The sequence below is a fragment of the Suricata suricatta genome, chromosome 9 (assembly GCF_006229205.1).
Source record: "Suricata suricatta isolate VVHF042 chromosome 9, meerkat_22Aug2017_6uvM2_HiC, whole genome shotgun sequence".
NCBI lineage: Eukaryota > Metazoa > Chordata > Mammalia > Carnivora > Herpestidae > Suricata > Suricata suricatta.
This window is the reverse complement of record NC_043708.1, coordinates 89,116,995-89,134,581: the sequence shown is the minus strand read 5'-3', so window position 1 is coordinate 89,134,581 and position 17,587 is coordinate 89,116,995. Positions and strand designations below refer to the sequence as shown.

Genomic DNA, 17,587 nt, shown 5'->3' with positions numbered 1-17,587 from the left:
TGAAAATTTTACCAAGTCTTTGGCTCTTTTTTCCTTTGATGCCTACAGCTTTGGTGTCACATTCAAGAAATCAATGCCAATTCCAATGTCATAAAGTTTTATTGTTTGTTTTCTTCCAAGAGTTTTATTGTTTTAAGTCTTAAATTTAGGTCTTTTTTCCATTTTGAGTTAAGTTTTGTATACAGTGTTAGGTAAGGGTCCAACTTCATTCTTTTGCATGTGGATATTCAGTTTTCCCAGCACTGTTTATTGAAAAGACTGGCTGTCCTTGAATGGTCTTGGAACCCTTGTCAAAAATCATTTGACATATATGAGGGCTTATTTCCGGGCTCTCTATTCTATTCCATCAGTTTATATGTCTATTTTTACGTTGGCACCATATTGTTTTGATTATTATAGGCTTGTAGAAAGTTTTAAAATTAGGAAGTATACATTTCCCAGTTTTGTTCTTTTGAAGGTTCTTTTGTTATTTGGGGTCCCTTGAGACTCTATATGAATTTTAGGATAAGTTGTTCTGTTTTTGCAAAAAGTGTCATTGAGATTTTGATAGGAATTACACTGAATCTATAGGTCACTTTGGATAGTAGCAACATTGTAACAAGACTAAATCTTCCAATCTGTGAATATGGGGTATGTTTTCATTTATTTATGTCTTCTTTAATTTCTTTCATCCATGTTTTCTAGTTTTCATTATATGTGTCTTTCACTTCCTTGGTTAAGTTAATCTCTAAGTATTTTATGTTATTGTTTTTTTTGATGTTATTATTTTTTGTAATTGTCTTTTCAGATTTTTCATTGTTAGTGTATAGAAATACAACTGATTATTGCATATTGACTTTGTATCCTGCTACTTTGCTGAATTCACTTATTAGTAAAAACAGTTTTTTTGTCTTAAGGATTTTCTTTTTATAAGCTCCTATCATCTAAAAAATTTTTTAACTAAAAGTTTTTTTTTAGTTAACTTTGATCATTCCTTATAATTCTCCTAAGTATTTTTTAGACCAACCAGAATTCAGGGGTAGGGGAGAAGTGAGAGCAAACAGAAACTCCATGTCTACTTCTAGATTTGATATATTCCTATATATTCCTTGAATTATACCATGAATCAACATATATTTTGATAAAACCCCCAAAACATTTTGTTTTTCAGCATCTGAGACAACATTATGAGGAAGGAGAAAGGTTGACGTGTTTATACATGAGTGTGTGCAAGCCTGAAAGAGCTATACAAACATGTTTATTTTCCTCAAGTCAACACGCCCTCCCCCAGGAGACTTCTAACTGACAAAGGCGTGCCTCTGAGGCTGACAAGAAAAGCCTAACAGAAGGGCTCCATATGGATTTCTGAGTTTTAATAGAGAGGCATGCAATCTTGAGGGCCAGATGGGATACTAATGTGAAAAAAATTCAATAATGACATTGACAAATTTGCTGTGGGGAAGGTCCTAATCCAGCTCACAGTTAATTATGACGCTCATGAAGCTGTTGAATCTGCTGCCGAAATCAGAATAATGTGTGCTAGGGCTAAACATTTCAGGGGGAACATATTACCTCTCAAGTTAATCATACATCTTTCAGGGGCTGGAATTTAGATGTTCATTCAACAGAGTTTGTTGATGCCCAGAATGTTCCAGATACACATCTCAGTGCTGGAGATCTGGCAGTGAACAAAGCCCCTGGGACATTGAATGTTCATTTAACTGGGGTAGAGAGAGACAACAGTCATCTAAACCTGAAGGATGTCAGGAGGGACAGAAGGGACTGTGAAAAGCAGTCACCCATGAGAGGGATGGGAAAGGGTGAGGTGATATGTTTGTTAATTAGTAGGAGGGGCCTCTCTGATTAGCTGAGGCATGGGCGGAGACCGAATGAAGTGAGGAGAGGAAGAACTGAGGCAGAAGCACCCTAGATTCCTTTCCACGTCACACAGCAGCTTCTATACAAGTTGAGCATAACAGGTGCTTCTAAATAGGAGTTTGCTGTCTAATGATGATTGAAAAGACTAAAAGAAGCAAAATCTGGCGAGTTTACTGCATTGTCTGGTCTAGTGGTTCTCAGCTGGGGTTGATTTTGGCTGCCAGGGGACATCTGGCAATGTCTGAAGACATTTTGATGAACACGACCTAGGGGGAGGGAGAGGGTACTATGGCCATGTCCTGTGTAAACGCCAAAGATGCTCCTAAACATCTACAGTGCTCTGAATAACTCCATACAGCAAAGAATGAATGGGCCTCAAATGTCAGCAGTGCCACTATTGAGAAACCTTGATTTGGCTCCTGAGCAGGCTACCAGACTTCTGATGAGACTTGAGGGACTAGGCAGGAGAAGTTCTTTCCAACAGCTCCATCAAGATATCTGGACATCTGCAAACAGAGTAGATCCAGGGCCTCCGGAGTAACCTTGGGGCATCTGCTCCCAGCTTGTTCACCAACTTAGTCAGATGGTTTTAAAGCTGTATGGGGATTTATGTAAGCAACATTAAGTAGAAGTTTCCCGTAGGTCTTGTGGTATGAGACAAGTAAGGATACAAGATGTGGTCACTGCCATCAAAGACTTTATAGCTTAGAGAGGATAGAAGGTATGAAGACAAATACTCGTAATGTGACAAGGGCCACAGTGGGGTAGAAATCAAGTGATGTAAGGAAAGGGAGTAATGACTTTTGTCAGAGTGATCCAAATAGGTTTAACATAGGAGGTATTACTTGACCTGGGCTTTGACAGTGAGAAGGCTTTAACGGAGTAGAGAGGGAAGTAGAGGCTACGTTAGGTAGAGGGTGAGATGTGAAAACATATAAAAAGGTAGGGAATAATAATATCAAGAGCAAGTGTCACGTAGTAAATCCTTTCCATAGGATAGGCGTGGTGCCAAGCACTTCATCATGACACACAATTGTAGTCTAAACTGAAAACTGATAGATATGTAAGAAGCAGGTGAAACCAGCATGACCCGAAGTTACTTGAATTCTTATCTTATTCATCTCAGGAAGAAGGAAGCATCAGAAGCGTTACCTGGGGTGAGTTGCATAAATACCGAAGAAGTTCACCAATATACTGAATGATAGTGACATTATATTTTCTGCAGTCATCCCAAAACTGGCTGGCTGAAAATTTGTTCCGCAAAACAAGAGTAGCACCTGCAGAGAAGTGTATATAAAGTGGTAATAAAGAGATGCTACAGAAACAACTCCCAGGTTATATTTGTCATTTTTGAAAGGTAGAACTTTAAATGCAAATTATATTCTCAAACAAGTTTTGAGTATTGATTATGTTTTTTTTTCTTTATAGTGTATCTACGGTGCATAAGCAAATGTGTGAGCAATGAATTAGTCCCTTGGGAGCCTCAGGGTCCCCCTCTTGTTGCAGAGCCCAGCTGTATGATCACGTCCAGTCAGTTGTTCATGGCTGATGTGGAGGCTGGCACTGAGGCTGGGGTAAGTATTTTATAGCTGATCTCTAAGTTGATGAGGGAAAGACACAGAGGCTTGGGGTCACACATGCATTCATATATGTATGTGGATATATGTTATTATACACATATATATGATTAAAATGAAATGCCACTTTCTGGAAGAGGTGGACATTGGACTGAGCCTTAATGTATACACGTGGCATAAAGCCTACTGAAAGGAAGAAAGAATGGCAACTCTAACTTGAATGGCAACATTTCAGAAAGAAAGGGAAGAGACGGAAAGCCAGGTATTCTGAGCAGAGCTGGGGAGCTGCATGAGCGGGAAGAACAAAGTAGGATGGTGAGGGCTAAGGGAGAAGTTTACATCAGATGCTGATGGAGATCCACATGCAGATTTTGGAAGATGGACATGACAGGGGGGATTATTTATGGAACCTGAGAATCAAGTGTCTTAACTTGGATAAAAATATTTTAAATAATTTTCTCCTTGATATCCTGAACATCTGTAGCACTATTTATCAGACAAGTAGGCACGAGGAAATAGAAATGATTCTAGATACTTGGTGGTGATATGTGAGCCAAATAGCTTTGTTGTTAACGTTGAATTAAACGCTGTCCCTGGCAGACAGGAAAGCAGGCAAATTTTGTATTACTCTCCCTGCTGAGCACATGTGAATGTGGACTGGACTCCAGTGCCTTGCTGAGAGAAAAAGCTTACCGGTCACGATACATCCATGGAGACCGACCAAAAGCGCAGCACTGTGGTACAAGGGCAGGGTGGTATAGAAGACGTCATCTTCCCTAACCCGGCTTGCAGTGGCGAGGCCCACTCCATACCACAGCCGATGGTGATTGATCATGGCGGCTTTCGGGAGACCTTTGCAAAGATACAAGAGAAGGCATGAGTGAGTCAAGACTGAGTCATTCACAGACCCGTGGTCTAGGAGAGAGATCTGGCTTAGGAAACTACATCATCCAGTGATTAGAGAATGCATAGGGGAGGGCCATGACCCGTTACATCAAGAGTTAGCCAATTTCTTCTGTAAAAGGCCAGATAGTCAATGTTTTAGGCTTTGCAGGGTGATACAATGTCTGTTAAAACTATTCGACTCTACTATTCAGTATTAATAATAATGGTCAGCATGCTGGTACTGGCTTCCTTTCCTCCTTCTAAATATATCCCTCAGGCTTCATATTATTACTTTTTCGTAATGTTTTCCCTGGCCTAGTTTAGGCAGATACCACATGTCTGTTAAACGGAAGAACTGGGCGGTATTGTGACAGAAAGGTCAGATGGTGGGAGAATTGTATGCACATAGACCATAAAGCTCATAGGAGAGTGGCTGGTACATTCTATCTTTAATATTGTATGTTCCATAAAGCAGTGTTCCAATAGGGCTGTTAATTGGTAGTGTTTTCTCTTAGTGGCTCATAAGATTATGGTGCAGTTTACAGTTGAAGGTATCCTAGATTTGATGAAATACAGTATTTTAGGCTCTGGGACAGAGCCATCCTATACCCGCAGCATCAAGTCAGCAGTGCATGGGAAGACAGAGGTCAAAACATTTACGTAAAATACGACCCCATTATTGTCCTAATGTCTTCTTCAGAGTCCCATTTATAATGAGTTATACATTATGTGTGAACTTGGGATATAATGTAATAAAAATCCAACAATCATGTAAAATCCCCAAAACCTATTTAGCACCAAATTTCACCCATCCTCATAATTATTTTTGTATTTCTTGCCTAACCTGTTTATCTGTCCTACATACCAACCAGGGGAAAGTACGTATAGCCTGGGCAAACCCAAACAGGATCATGCGCTATGAAACACGATCGGTTCCCACAGGCAAAGAGCTAAGTCCTCTGAAGTATTAGTTATCGGATAAATTTTGCCAAAGGAAGAGAACATTTGTAAACCTAACCCAAGCTTTCACTCCTTCAGGATAGGTCCATTTCTATGAGAATCCTTTCTTTATTTTTACCTGTGGTTCCAGAAGTATAAATGTATAAGGCAGGAGTGGAAAAAGTGACTTCAGACCTCCACGACTCTGGAATAGGTTCTGTTGATACTTCATCCACTTTGTCCAGAAAAGAGTTGACCCCCTCCGTGTTAGAGGTTCTGCTCACATAATAGATGGACACGTTGTCTTTTTTCAGGCTTGGTAGCACCTCTTCAATAGCTTCTTGTAGTTCTTAACAAGGGGAAAAAAAAACCAAACCCATTCAATTAGGCCAGTAAAGTTCTATTAGTGTAATAAGCTTCACAGTAATTATGTTTTTGGCATAATTTTTGCTGAACTGTGTAGATGTGACAAGTGGAACTTGTAGTCACACAACTTTAAACATGGAATTTGCTACATTTGAAAATATCACAAGATTCCAAAGTTTGAGGGAAGGCTGCGTTTTGATGGTTTCATAGGCAGCAAATAGTTGGTTGAAATCTGTACAAACAAATGGACACGTGGATAAGAACCAAGATATATAAGTGTATAACTTATATGCATGACTGATATATATCTCAAAATACTCCAGAAATGAATTTGCTTATTCCTCATATACATGCCCCCTAGTGATGAAAAAGAATAAAAAAAGAAAATTTTAAGTAGGAGATGAGGAATGAAAACAAGGCAGCCATGCTAACTAAGATGGTAGAAATGAACTTCATATAACATATATATATGTATTTTAACACATCAGTAACAAATAGTTCTCTGAGGATTGTTCAGCTGATGTGAGAAATAAGCTCTAAATTTCATAAGCACGTTTTCTGGTCTGACAAAAAACAGGACTGATCAGCATGTTTTTCAAACCATAGGGCATAGTATAATAGTGGGTTTTTAAAATCATATGAAGTGACCAGCATTTAAGAAAATTAAAATAGAAGAAAATATACATTTTCAGAATGTATCACACAGAGTAAGAAGGAAGCATAATTTTTTAAAAAGTTTGTTTTAGTTACGTGGGTGTCTGGGTATTGGGTCACGGACAAATATATTTTTTACTGTAAGTCAATGCCAAAAAAACCCTTCATGTTTGCTACTTGATTTATGTGCCCTTAAATCATAAGATGAGATGGCCTTTAAGCTTATTTGTCTTGAACTTGTGACAAATGAGGTAGGTGACCCAATACCCCAGGGAATTACCTCCGGGGAGGCGACACCTAATTCACCAAATGCTTTGTTTTTTAGATGTTTGTATATGATGTCTCCATCAAAACAAAAAATATCATCTGGGAAGATGTATTTTTAAAAATTTCAAAACATTTTAACCAGAGGACTCATGCACCTGGTAAACAAAAATCAAAGAGTGCAAATGAGTTTATAATGAAGCTTGACAGTCCCTAACCCCATCCCTCTTAGCAACTAAACCTGCTGCCTAGAGGCACAATCACCTTCCATTGTTTTAAACTTGTTTCTTGTAACAGTCACCCCTCTGTCACCAAACAACGTGGTTTTCCTGCTACCTTGGGACCTATCAATTTTGATCCCCACCCTTGTTTTACCCTTGTCTACTCCCAACAGTTACCATCTTCACTTTATGTTGTCTAGGTTAATATTATGTACATCTATTCTGAGGCTACAATCCCAGCTTTGCTTATGGATTGGTTCTAGAAGCTGAACACCAATAATCAGGATCAACAAGATTATGACTACGTAAATATTATGCACTACAGAAGTAATACACTATAATGGTATTTCCTGAGTTTTCTCCTGGACTTTCTATTGGCTATCATTCTTTTATTATTTATTATTATTTCATTTTATTTTGAGAGAGAAAGAGAGAGTGCATGTGAGCGCTCAAGTCAGAGAGAGGCTGAGAGAGGAGAGAGAATCTCAAGCAGCCTCCACACTCAGCATGGAGCAGGCTCCATCTCAGGATCATGAGAGCACAACCTGAGCTGAAATCAAGGGTCGGACACTCAACTAAGCCACCCAGGTGCCCATGGCCACCATTCTTCAATACACTACTTGCCTCAAATATTTTTTAACCTCCATCAGATCAGTTTCTCTCCCTTTTTGCCCCTTGAACTTCTGTTCTCCTTTTCTACTCTTGTTTTAACAGGTTCCTTTAGCACTTCAAAATATGAACCAAAAATATTACTGTTCTAAAAACACCCCATCCCAGATCTTGGTCCAGATCTTCATTATTTCCTACTTTGATCATCCCAATAGCCTTCTGACAAATCTCCTTATCTTTGACCTTTCTCTGCTTCCAATTTATCACTTACATTATGGCTTCTTGTTACTGCCTTGTTCAAAATCTTTCAATAGCTGCTCATCCCTTGTGGTGAGTCCACTCTCCTTATGCATGTGAGGTCCTGAGCTCATTCACAGTCTAACCCCTTGGGACTTTTCTGATGTCATCTCTAAGTACCTTCTCTTGTCCCCTTTCCTCTAACCACACTGATCTATGTGAACTGAATGTACCCATATTCTCACATCTCATGGCCTTTGTCCAAATGGCTTTACCTGCTTTGAGTACCCTCCTATATCCTGGTCATCTGGAGTTTTCCTTCAAGACTCAGCCTTGGTGACACTTCTCTCTGTTGTCTCTCCTCTCTCTACAAAGTGATGTGCTCCCACAGGGGCCTGCATATACTTCTGTCGGAGTAGTCAGCCCATAGTGCAACTTGCTCTTCTTTTTCTCCTCTATTAGTGAAAACTATGAGATTAAGGATTATAACTTAATCATCTTCACATGGCTAACAGTATTGAGTGCTCAGCAAGTGCTTATTGTAAGAGTTGCCACGGGAAAGCAACTGAGCAGCCACTTTGATGTGGAAAGCTGCGAACACTGACAACCCCCACTTGCAAACCTGGGATGACCCAAGCCATTTGGAAAGCACCAGCGGCCATTTTATTGCAGGCCAGATAACAGATCCAGGCGTCACCAGGACTGACAACCCCCACTCTCAATCTGGACGATCTCAAACTGTAATGCCTCACCATGGAATCCCAGCGTCCCCCTCCCCACCGAAGCGAACAGCCAATTGAATCCTGCCACCGTCCAAAGAAGACCCTACGTGGCTATCGGCCCACCTGAGCTCAAACCCGGAACTTCTACACCCATAAAAGACTTTGCTCTCCCATATCAGGCGTGACTTCCCTGACTCCCTGCTCCAGAGTCACAGAACCTCGCCCGGGAATTGCAGATCCCAATAAAGGCCTTCTTGGCTCCATAACGTGGTCTCTTTGTCCTCCCATCTCTGCCTCCATCTATTAAACCTTACACTTATAACTGAAAAAATGTGCAAAAGGATTGTACATGTGTGGAAAAGACAGAAGAATGAACTAAAACTGTTGATTTTAAAGGATTCAGATCCTACAATACTATGAGTTGATAAATCTCTAATTAAATATAATGCACAATTAAATACTTATTATAATACAGATATGCCTTGCATACAACTAAGGGCCCAGACAAATAAAGACAACAACAACAATTGCTACTTCAAGAATGAGGAAATATCCTCCCTCTCACCCCTCCAGCCTTCCCTCTTCTGAGGCTATATACTTAAATACTGTGTTATAAATTACTTGGATTAGTCTTTCTTCTCTCCCTCCCTCTTTCCCAACATTTGTTCAACATCTATCTAAAGAGTGCTGCCCACGCACCATGCATGGTTCTAAGCACTGGATCTAACAGCGAGGGAAACAGATACTGTCCTTGTTTCTATAGACCCTAATGGGGGAGGAAATCATCCATTAAAATAAGGTATGCTAGGTGTCACAATAGGGGATATGGTGTTTGGGGAGGAACACAAAGATAGTCCAGAGGTAGGATCATCTAAATGGAGACCTGAAAGATGAACAGGACTTGGCAACAAGTTAAAGATCAACTGAGACTGGCTGTACTTGTCTCTAGCAAAGGGTACAGCGTATGTAAAGGCCCAGGGGCAAACAGCATGGAACCAAAGTAACTAGAAAAGACTGGAGTGAAGAATGGGAGGGTAGAAAGTTAGGAGAAGAGGCTGGGATGTGGGTAGGGTCCCAGTCCCTGGTGTAACTTAGGCAAATGGACTGCATGGAAGACCATGATACATTTTTCAGCATACAATTTACATCCTAATTTTTAAAAAAGGAAAAAGAAAACATAATCAAGGTGTCATGCTTGATCACAGTTCAAGCAATTCATGCATCTTCTACTACGTTTTCATCTTCAGATCCAGCCATTTAGTTTGTGATACCTTTTGTAGGAGTCATCTTAGCCAAAGGGAAGGCCATTGCTCCTGCCCAACACAATTTCTCTACATGTCCTCTGGGCTGCTGGTGTATAAATAGCATTTGGGCATTGACTTGAGGTTCCAGTGACTCACCAATCACATTAGGACACACCTAATATGTCCAATTGTGGCAGCCTTTCTTTCCTTAAGCTAGAGATGCTGCTATAAAAACTGAAATTTGAAAGAAAATTCTGGAAGTAAATATCAGTTATTAACTATTTTATATTTAGTGTCTTTCCTTAAGCTTCTTAGGAACACAATTGGACACACATGTTTTCCTCTTCACTGATTTTTGTGTAGTGGGTGGGTGTTAATTCCTACTGTAAAGACTGCTTACTTAACAGTGGCAGTCAATCAGGACACAAATGCTCAAATAATTCTACTTGGCACAGGTTGAGTTCCTGGGAACTCTGGGTTTTGAGATTTATATGCAGAAGTGTTCTTGGGAATGACATCTATGAGGTTGTAAGAGAAGTGGACTGGATAGAGGGCAAGGTTGAATAGTGATGCAGTCGCATAGGGGACTTGCTCAATGGATCATCTGATCCTATGGAGACTCTGGGCCTGGGATGGCCCTTCAGGGTTGTCCCAAACTAAGGGAAGTAGGCTATACCTTCACCCCTACCCATGAACCAGTCACTGGATGCAGACAGTGGGGGCTTGGAGGAAGGGGGAGCGTAGTGCTTGACCTTGGGTACAGTGGCTCTTTTGAAGCAAGGGCAAGTCCTGGAAGTGGTCTCAGCTGACCTTCAGTTGCTAATGCTCCCAGCAGCTGAGGAATGAGCATCTAAGGCCTGAAGAGGAGATTTGGGTAGTCTATCACAGCATCCACTATACATTGCATCCTTACTTCTACCAAAGCCCTTAAAATTTTCATTTGTATGGAACAATTTGTATAGTGGCTTTACACAATTTATGTCACATAATTTTCACAAGAAACCTGTGATACAGATACAGTAACCCAATTTCTACAAATGGGGACAGAGGCTCAGTGAGTCTATGTATGAAAGGACACATACAAGATGAACAGAAATGTACTGGGTTTATCGGATTCCTGCCTCCTTATATCAGCCATTCATGTTAAAGTTTTGAAAGACTGCTTTACTTTTTAGAAGATGCTGTCTGTTTGACCTTCTGTTCAGTGTTTGTTAAATAAAGCATGTGGATTCTGCCTTTGAAGAGTAATATTGACAATCTCTTGTTTATCTTCTTTGAAAAGCATAACCTTGAGCTTTATTAAGAGCTTGGGTGTGAAAAACAGTATTCACAGAAAGTTATCTCTCTGGTGTAGAGCAGACCTGTTGGTTTCTCATTGGCCTGGTTTTAAGCCATGGATTGAAATAGAACTTCAGAAAAAGCAGTGCATACTTGAGTGATGGAAAATGGAGTACTACCACATTTCCCCTCCCTTCCTTAAAATCTTATCTTGTTAAAAAAAAAAAAAAAGAAATCAAGGTAGCATATGAAGTTTCTCTGCTTTCTTTCTTTCTTTTTTTTTTTTTTTAATAAAAGAAGAAGAGAAATTTATGAGTACCTGGGCCTTTTCTTAGAAGTGGGGAGAGAGGGTAGGTGGCGAGCTGAACCAGTCTTCATTGCCAAGGTGGCAAGATGGCCCTAGTTCACCCTGAGCTTTTTGCTAGGAAAGACATTAACCTGGAGGGTTGTTCTGCTACTCCATTGCCTCATGGAATGGGTATCGGAGTTAAATCAAACACCCCAGAAATGCTTATCAATAAAGTGGAATCTGAAAAGGAGGCTGTGAAAGGAAATGTGTTTTGATGAAAATTCCAGGATGATTGTGGAATGGTTGGTAGAAGGGCAAGTCAGGATTCAAGGCATACCTTTTCTTCATTCAAAAAGGCAACTGAAACACAAACTGGTTCCTAACAGCCCATGGGGACAGTCTGAAAGCAACTTTTCAAATGCCATTTGTAACTGTGATTTTGCATTTTTAGCATTGGCAGTTTGGAATTATCACATTAAAAGACCCATTGTCTGGTCTGTACATCAACACAATAAGTGTTCGAACATCCTTCAGACAGAGGCGTGCATGCACTCCTTCGCCTCCCTCCAAAAAACAAATCACCCTGAGGTCAGAAAGATGTTTAACCAAGGTTAAGTCTCACAAGGAATGAGTAAACCTTTAACAGGGAAATACATACTCATATTACCTTTGTGTACTTCTATAGCTTCTTAATATTATTTTTCATTTCTCTTAAAGTTCTTACTGACGTGAACTCTTGCTTTCTTAATAGTCCTGGAACCAAGGGTAATTCTTAGTCATGAAGTCACCTGGTCATACCAGGACTTACATAACTGTTATCATTTGATATCCATAAGCAGCCATATCACCTATCTACCAGCTATCTACTTCCCTATTTTTCTCAGAGGCTGTGGGAAGGGCTTTTTAGAATACTGCCTACTTACACTCAATGTGCAGAATAATCCAAACTCTATCCTTCTTCAGATTTGGTAACATTAACACCTGATTTAAAATTTGTTTTGTTTTCACCTCTTTATTCCCTTCTTGTTTCTAAGGAAAAAGAACTGTTAGTCTTCTTGAATATGCTAGCAACGTGCTAGTTTGTTTGAACAAAGATGCACAACCACCTGCCTTACAACCTTTAATTATGAGCAGGGTAAGAAGAAAACTGTTAGAGAACTCTTTAAGCTAGCTCTCTATTCAGACCTTGGGCTGCTTGGGATTCCAGCCCTTAAGTACATTACTATTTGACATCTAGGTTTTTGTTCTTCACTATCCTATGCAGAGCCTCCCTACTATGGTCCCAGCCCATCCTCTGCTCGTGACCAGCTCCCTCTCTGGCAATGAGACCCTTGGAGGGGACCTCTCTCCTGCAGCCAACTGCCACAGGTGAACTGGGAGGTAGGGTAGCGTGAGGCTGGGCCTAAGGGAGATTGGATCTAAATGGATTTTCTCAAATCAGGATATATTTAACTTTTCTTACATCATTTTTCATGCCCTCATGCTTAACCCAATGGTTATCATGCTTGAGAGAAGAAAGTCTGTTACAATCTATCATGCTTGAGAGAAGAAAGTCTGTTACAATCAACCAAAGAAGAAAGCCTGTTACAACCAACCAGAATAATGCAATGCACTAATTTGAAAAACATTTATTGAATGACTACTATATGCTACGTATTGCTAGGGCATTCTTCAAAGATATATGAAAGAATTCTAAGCCTTTGAGATAATCAAAGTGCACTGAGGCAATTAATCGAAGTTTTCCCCTGTACATCACAGAGAGAGAAGAGAAGTGGAGATAAGATTATCTCTATGCCTTGATCCTTGGCACTGGAAAATTATCCCCCTACATGGAAGGGAGACCTCTGCTGTTAGCCATTCTTTGAATTCCCTGAGTCCTTATTTTCTCTACAGTAGAGTCCCTTCAGTAAACAGCTTCAAAAAACGACCACTATTTAAATCCAACCTGCTGTTTTCCTTACATAGCAAAACTAATGAAGCCTCTGTGTTATGAACCTGATGAAAATGGCCTCTGGGCTCCTCTTGCCTGGAATGCCCTCACCCTCTCCCCAACTGCACTTACCCAGCTTAGGGTCAGTGCTTCCAGGCACCTTCACCCTCTGCTCACCCCCCCTCCCCCAACTCTGTAGTTCTCTCAGCATACTGTCACATGCTCCTGGATATCACATTCACAGACACTTGTGTATGTGGCTTAGTTCTTTTACTGAACTGTAACATCCTTGAACTAATTCATCTTATTTCCTCCCTGTCCTATTGTGGCAACTAGTGTGTACCTTGTGGGGACTCTCTACACGTTCCCTGATGGTTTTTGTATTATCTGCTTTTTTGAACCTAACCTCAAAAGTGTGCACGACAAGAGGTCTCCTTGCTCCTGACACCAATTTTATAATGAAGAGCTCCATCACTGCAATGATGCCCTACTTTTGAAAGTTATTGAAAGCATGTTCCTTCATCACATTGTTCAAAGGAGGTCCAATTTTTATTTTCCACAACCTTGCAAAACCAAGCCAAGGGTAATCTGGAACATTTTTTAACTTCTCTGGATCTCAGGCTTGCAATAGAGAACATCTTAAACTGTTATTAAAGCCTGTGAAAGAGTAGTACTTATAGGAACCTTGCACAGTCATGTTGAGTCATGCCGTGTAGACCTGGCCAGTGAGCTGATGGAGGAGACCTGGGATAGCTAAGTAATTAAATTAGACGAGCTCTTCTAGTTTAGAAGACAATCTTAATGCTAGCATAAATGACAGCAAAGCAAATTTACTATTTTGGGGGTTCTCCTGCCTGTTTTTATAAAATACCTATGTTGTGTGAGATTAAACATTAAACTTGTTCTCCTGTTTTACCCATATTCTATGTTTGGGAAGTTGCTTGAAAAACTACAAGTCCCCAAAGCTGGTTTCTATCAAGGACAACATCAATCCCGAATCAAATAGCTGAAAGCAATTTTTTCATGTCATTACTTACATCATATCCTTTTACGGAGAAGGATCCTGAAATGTACTATAGAGAGAATATCATATTCTCTGGGAGAATAGTGAACCCTGAAGTACTGAAGGTCCTGATAGGGTTAAGTCCTGTTAAGCTTTACATAGAGTTACCAAAATTCATGACAACTGGATCAATCTTCATGATAAATGTCACTGTGCTGCAGGTCTTTTACCTAGACTCCAGAATTTGACAGCTAGTTGGAACTCAAGAGGTCTTACTAGCCCATGAGCCCTGAGGCTGAAGGCTGAAGTTCAAAGTACAGAATCAGACTCTGTTGCCACTCCAATATTTCTAAAATGTGTCACTTTTATGTACCATGTTCCAATGGTGTAATAGAGGAAGTGCTCTGGAAGTGGGGAACCCCCCCCCGCAAAGAAACCAAAAAACATATCGGTTCTGTCCTCGGCTCTCTGTTGCCAACTAGCCATGTGACTCTGGACAATTGGTATCCCCCTTCTGGGTCTTTGTTCAACTATATAAAAAACAAGTGGAAACTAGACTGTCTCAAAGCCTGGCCCTCAGGCCATTTGCTTCAAAATCATCTGGGGGTGGGGTGGAATTTGCTACAAAAATTCACATTCCTGGGGCACCTGGGTGGCTCGGTTAGCTCAGTGTCTGACTCTTGATTTTGGCTTAGGTCAGGATCCCAGGGTCATGGGATTGAGCCTTGAGTTAGGCTCTATGCTGGTCATGAAGTCTGCTTAAGATTCTCTCTCTCTCTTTCTCTCTCTCTCTCTCTCTCTGTCTGCTTCTGTCCCCTCCCCAACTCGTGTATGTGTGTGCTCTCTCTCTCTCAAATAAAATAAAAAGTAAGAAAATTCACATTCCTGGGTCCCACCACAGCCCCACTGATTTCACTGCTTTTGAGGGATGGGGCTCAGGAATCTGTTTTTTAAAATAAGCTTCCCAGGTGATTCTTATGTACATTAAAGTTTCTTTTTTAAATGTTTTTATTGAAAGATAACATACTTATTAAAGTTGGAGGATTACAGGATTGGAATTTCTCTCAGATTCCTTCCAACTTCAGAGAATCCTAAGGATCAGTGCACTCGACACATTTACACATGGACATCTCCACTAAACACTCAACTTTGGACTCCAGGTTTCCTCCTTTGCAGGTCAGAGGGCATTTCTGCCTGATGTGCAATGGTTTTTCAGGGATTTAGGAAAACGAAATGTTTTCCAAATGTGCGACCTCTCTCAAAGGTCAGTTTACTGCCAGAGTGCTGTTAGGTACACAGGAACGTCTGGTTCAAATTGGATGAGTGTCAGAATTGCATTATACTCTCTACATACACTGACGTAACCATAACGCTCAACGGCGGAGGACTGTTGCCTGGGGATGGGGAAGGAAACACTTGGTTGATTGTACTTCTGACTTTATTACAGACCTAATGTCTGCGGTCCCTAACCTCTCTCACAGGGAGCCAGAGATACTATGCAGGTAAGTAGTATTTAAATCCCTCCCGAATTGGTAAAAAAGATCACTGCGATACTAACTTTCTTAGGAACCAAAAAGTAAAGTAATAGCTTTAAGAGAGTCTTCCAGTTACTAAGGGGATTTTCTTGAAAGGATCAACCCCTTTATGTAAGTTGGCTGCCTTTAAATTGTCCCCCCCTGCATTTTAAACTTTTATACAAGGCCTTCGTGTTTTGGATTATTTTATGCCACATGAAACAGGTGTGTAAGTTTCTTGGTTTCCCAAGAGTGAATGGACATCTCATCTTTCTGTGACCCTACGCAAGCTGCCTAGTTTGCCTCCATTTCTTCAGTTATGAAACTGAGCGGGGGGTGGGGGGGAGCAGAGGATGCTTAATCCGTTCCAGCTCCAACACTACATCCATGTAAAGGAAGGTAGCACGATGTGGGGAAATTCATGGACGTTGAAGTTGGATGAACCTGGACTTGAGTTTTAAGCTTCTGTTTTTTTCAACTAACTGGAGGTAATGACATGTTATCTCTTAGGGTAATCAAAGCACCGGGCATAGCGGCTGGCGTGCAAAGTCATTCCAGAGGTGTCCTGGCTCCCTATTTCTTCATTTCTTTCAGCTCATAGCTGGGTGGTTCTCCCCTAAGAAGCAACTCCTAGCCCTTATTCAACTGCAGCGACAAGCTTTCTAGGGAAGGAAAACCAACAGTCCTGTGGGGAACAGGTTCTCAGTTTCTTCCTGGCCTGGTCACCACGGGGGCATGGCGTTGCCATTTCAGGTCTGGTTGAAGTGCAGCAGGAGGGAACTACAGAACCAATGGCCACTTTGGCTATAGATGTAATGGGGGCTGAGAGGGCATTGCAGCAGATCCCCAACGTCTTCTTCTTGGGGAGCAGGTGGGGTAACCACCTTTGCAGTGAGAATCTTGAGAGGCTAACAGCATTTGAGAGCAGGAAGCAGCCACAAAGACCCTCTAATCAGAAGAGGAAATCAAGGGACAGGAAGGGAAAATGACTTTCTCCTGATCATGTAGCCAAACAAGAGGTGAGCCTCTGGAGTCCACACTCAAGACTCTCTGCATTTTAAATGCAAATATTGTCAGTATCGGTTAAGGGCCCGGCCTCTGAAGATAGACAGCTCTGGTTAACCCCTCTCCTCCCAGCTCTGCGACCTGGGACGGAACGCTTCACCTCTTGGTCCTCGGTGGCCCCATCTACAAAGCCCCACAGTAAACCCTATCTGTTGTGAGGATCAAAAGCAACACTGTATGGTGCTTAACACAGTGCCTGGCAGAGCTTCAACAGGCTGTTTTAATGACCCTTAGCGTCTTGAGGAAGGGTCGCCATCCCCTCCTACTACACTTCCAGCTCGGACCTGAAGTTCCCTTTCCAACCCCCTATACCAGGCGGTGCTGGCTTGTCAAGGTGCGGGGGAGCTCCCTGCCGGGGCGGCCGGTCCCTGGGCTCACCTGGCGAGGCCAGTAGCACCTTCGCACCGCAACACTGGAAGCAGTGCAACAGGGACTTCGCGCGGATGTTGTAGTTGAGGCACGCCATGGCACAGCCCAGCTTGGCCAGCCCCAGCCACAGCCACACGTAGGCTGGTTCGTTGCCCATGAAGATCGCCACGCAGTCCCCCTGGCGCAGGCCGACGTGGTCGTGCAGCGCCCGCGCCGCTTGGTTGCTGCGCCGGTCCACCTGCGCATAGGTGAACGTCTCGTCGCGGAAGAGCAGGAAAGGCTTGTGCGGCGTCTGGCGCGCTTTTTCCAGAAACTTGTGTACGATGGTGCGCACCGGCCGCCGCTGCCCGTAGCTGCGCGCTCGCCGGGCCACGCCGACCAGCCGCACGAAGTAGCTTATGTCCTGGAAGAAGTAGGGGCAGCAGAGGTTCACCAGCAGCGGCAGGAGCAGCAGCCCCGCCAGGGCGGTGTAGATGGCGGGCAGCATGACGGCGGCGGGGCCCCCAGTCCCCTCGAGGACAGGGGGCGCGCTCCGGGCGTGCAGCGCGGCGGCGGGGAGGGCTG

General features: G+C 42.1%; 1 protein-coding gene across 1 annotated transcript in view; it reads right to left on the bottom strand.

The window, feature by feature from the left end:
- SLC27A2 (solute carrier family 27 member 2) overlaps nt 1-17,510 on the bottom strand; it is a 40,940-nt gene extending 23,430 nt beyond the window's left edge. Inside the window, exons 1-4 of the mRNA XM_029951668.1 lie at nt 17,033-17,510; nt 5,398-5,607; nt 4,128-4,286; nt 3,010-3,134 (exon numbers count right to left, since the gene is read on the bottom strand). Coding sequence (XP_029807528.1) covers nt 3,010-3,134; nt 4,128-4,286; nt 5,398-5,607; nt 17,033-17,510 — 972 coding nt within the window. The remainder of the gene's footprint in view (nt 1-3,009; nt 3,135-4,127; nt 4,287-5,397; nt 5,608-17,032) is intronic.
- Nucleotides 17,511-17,587: the final 77 nt, after the last annotated feature.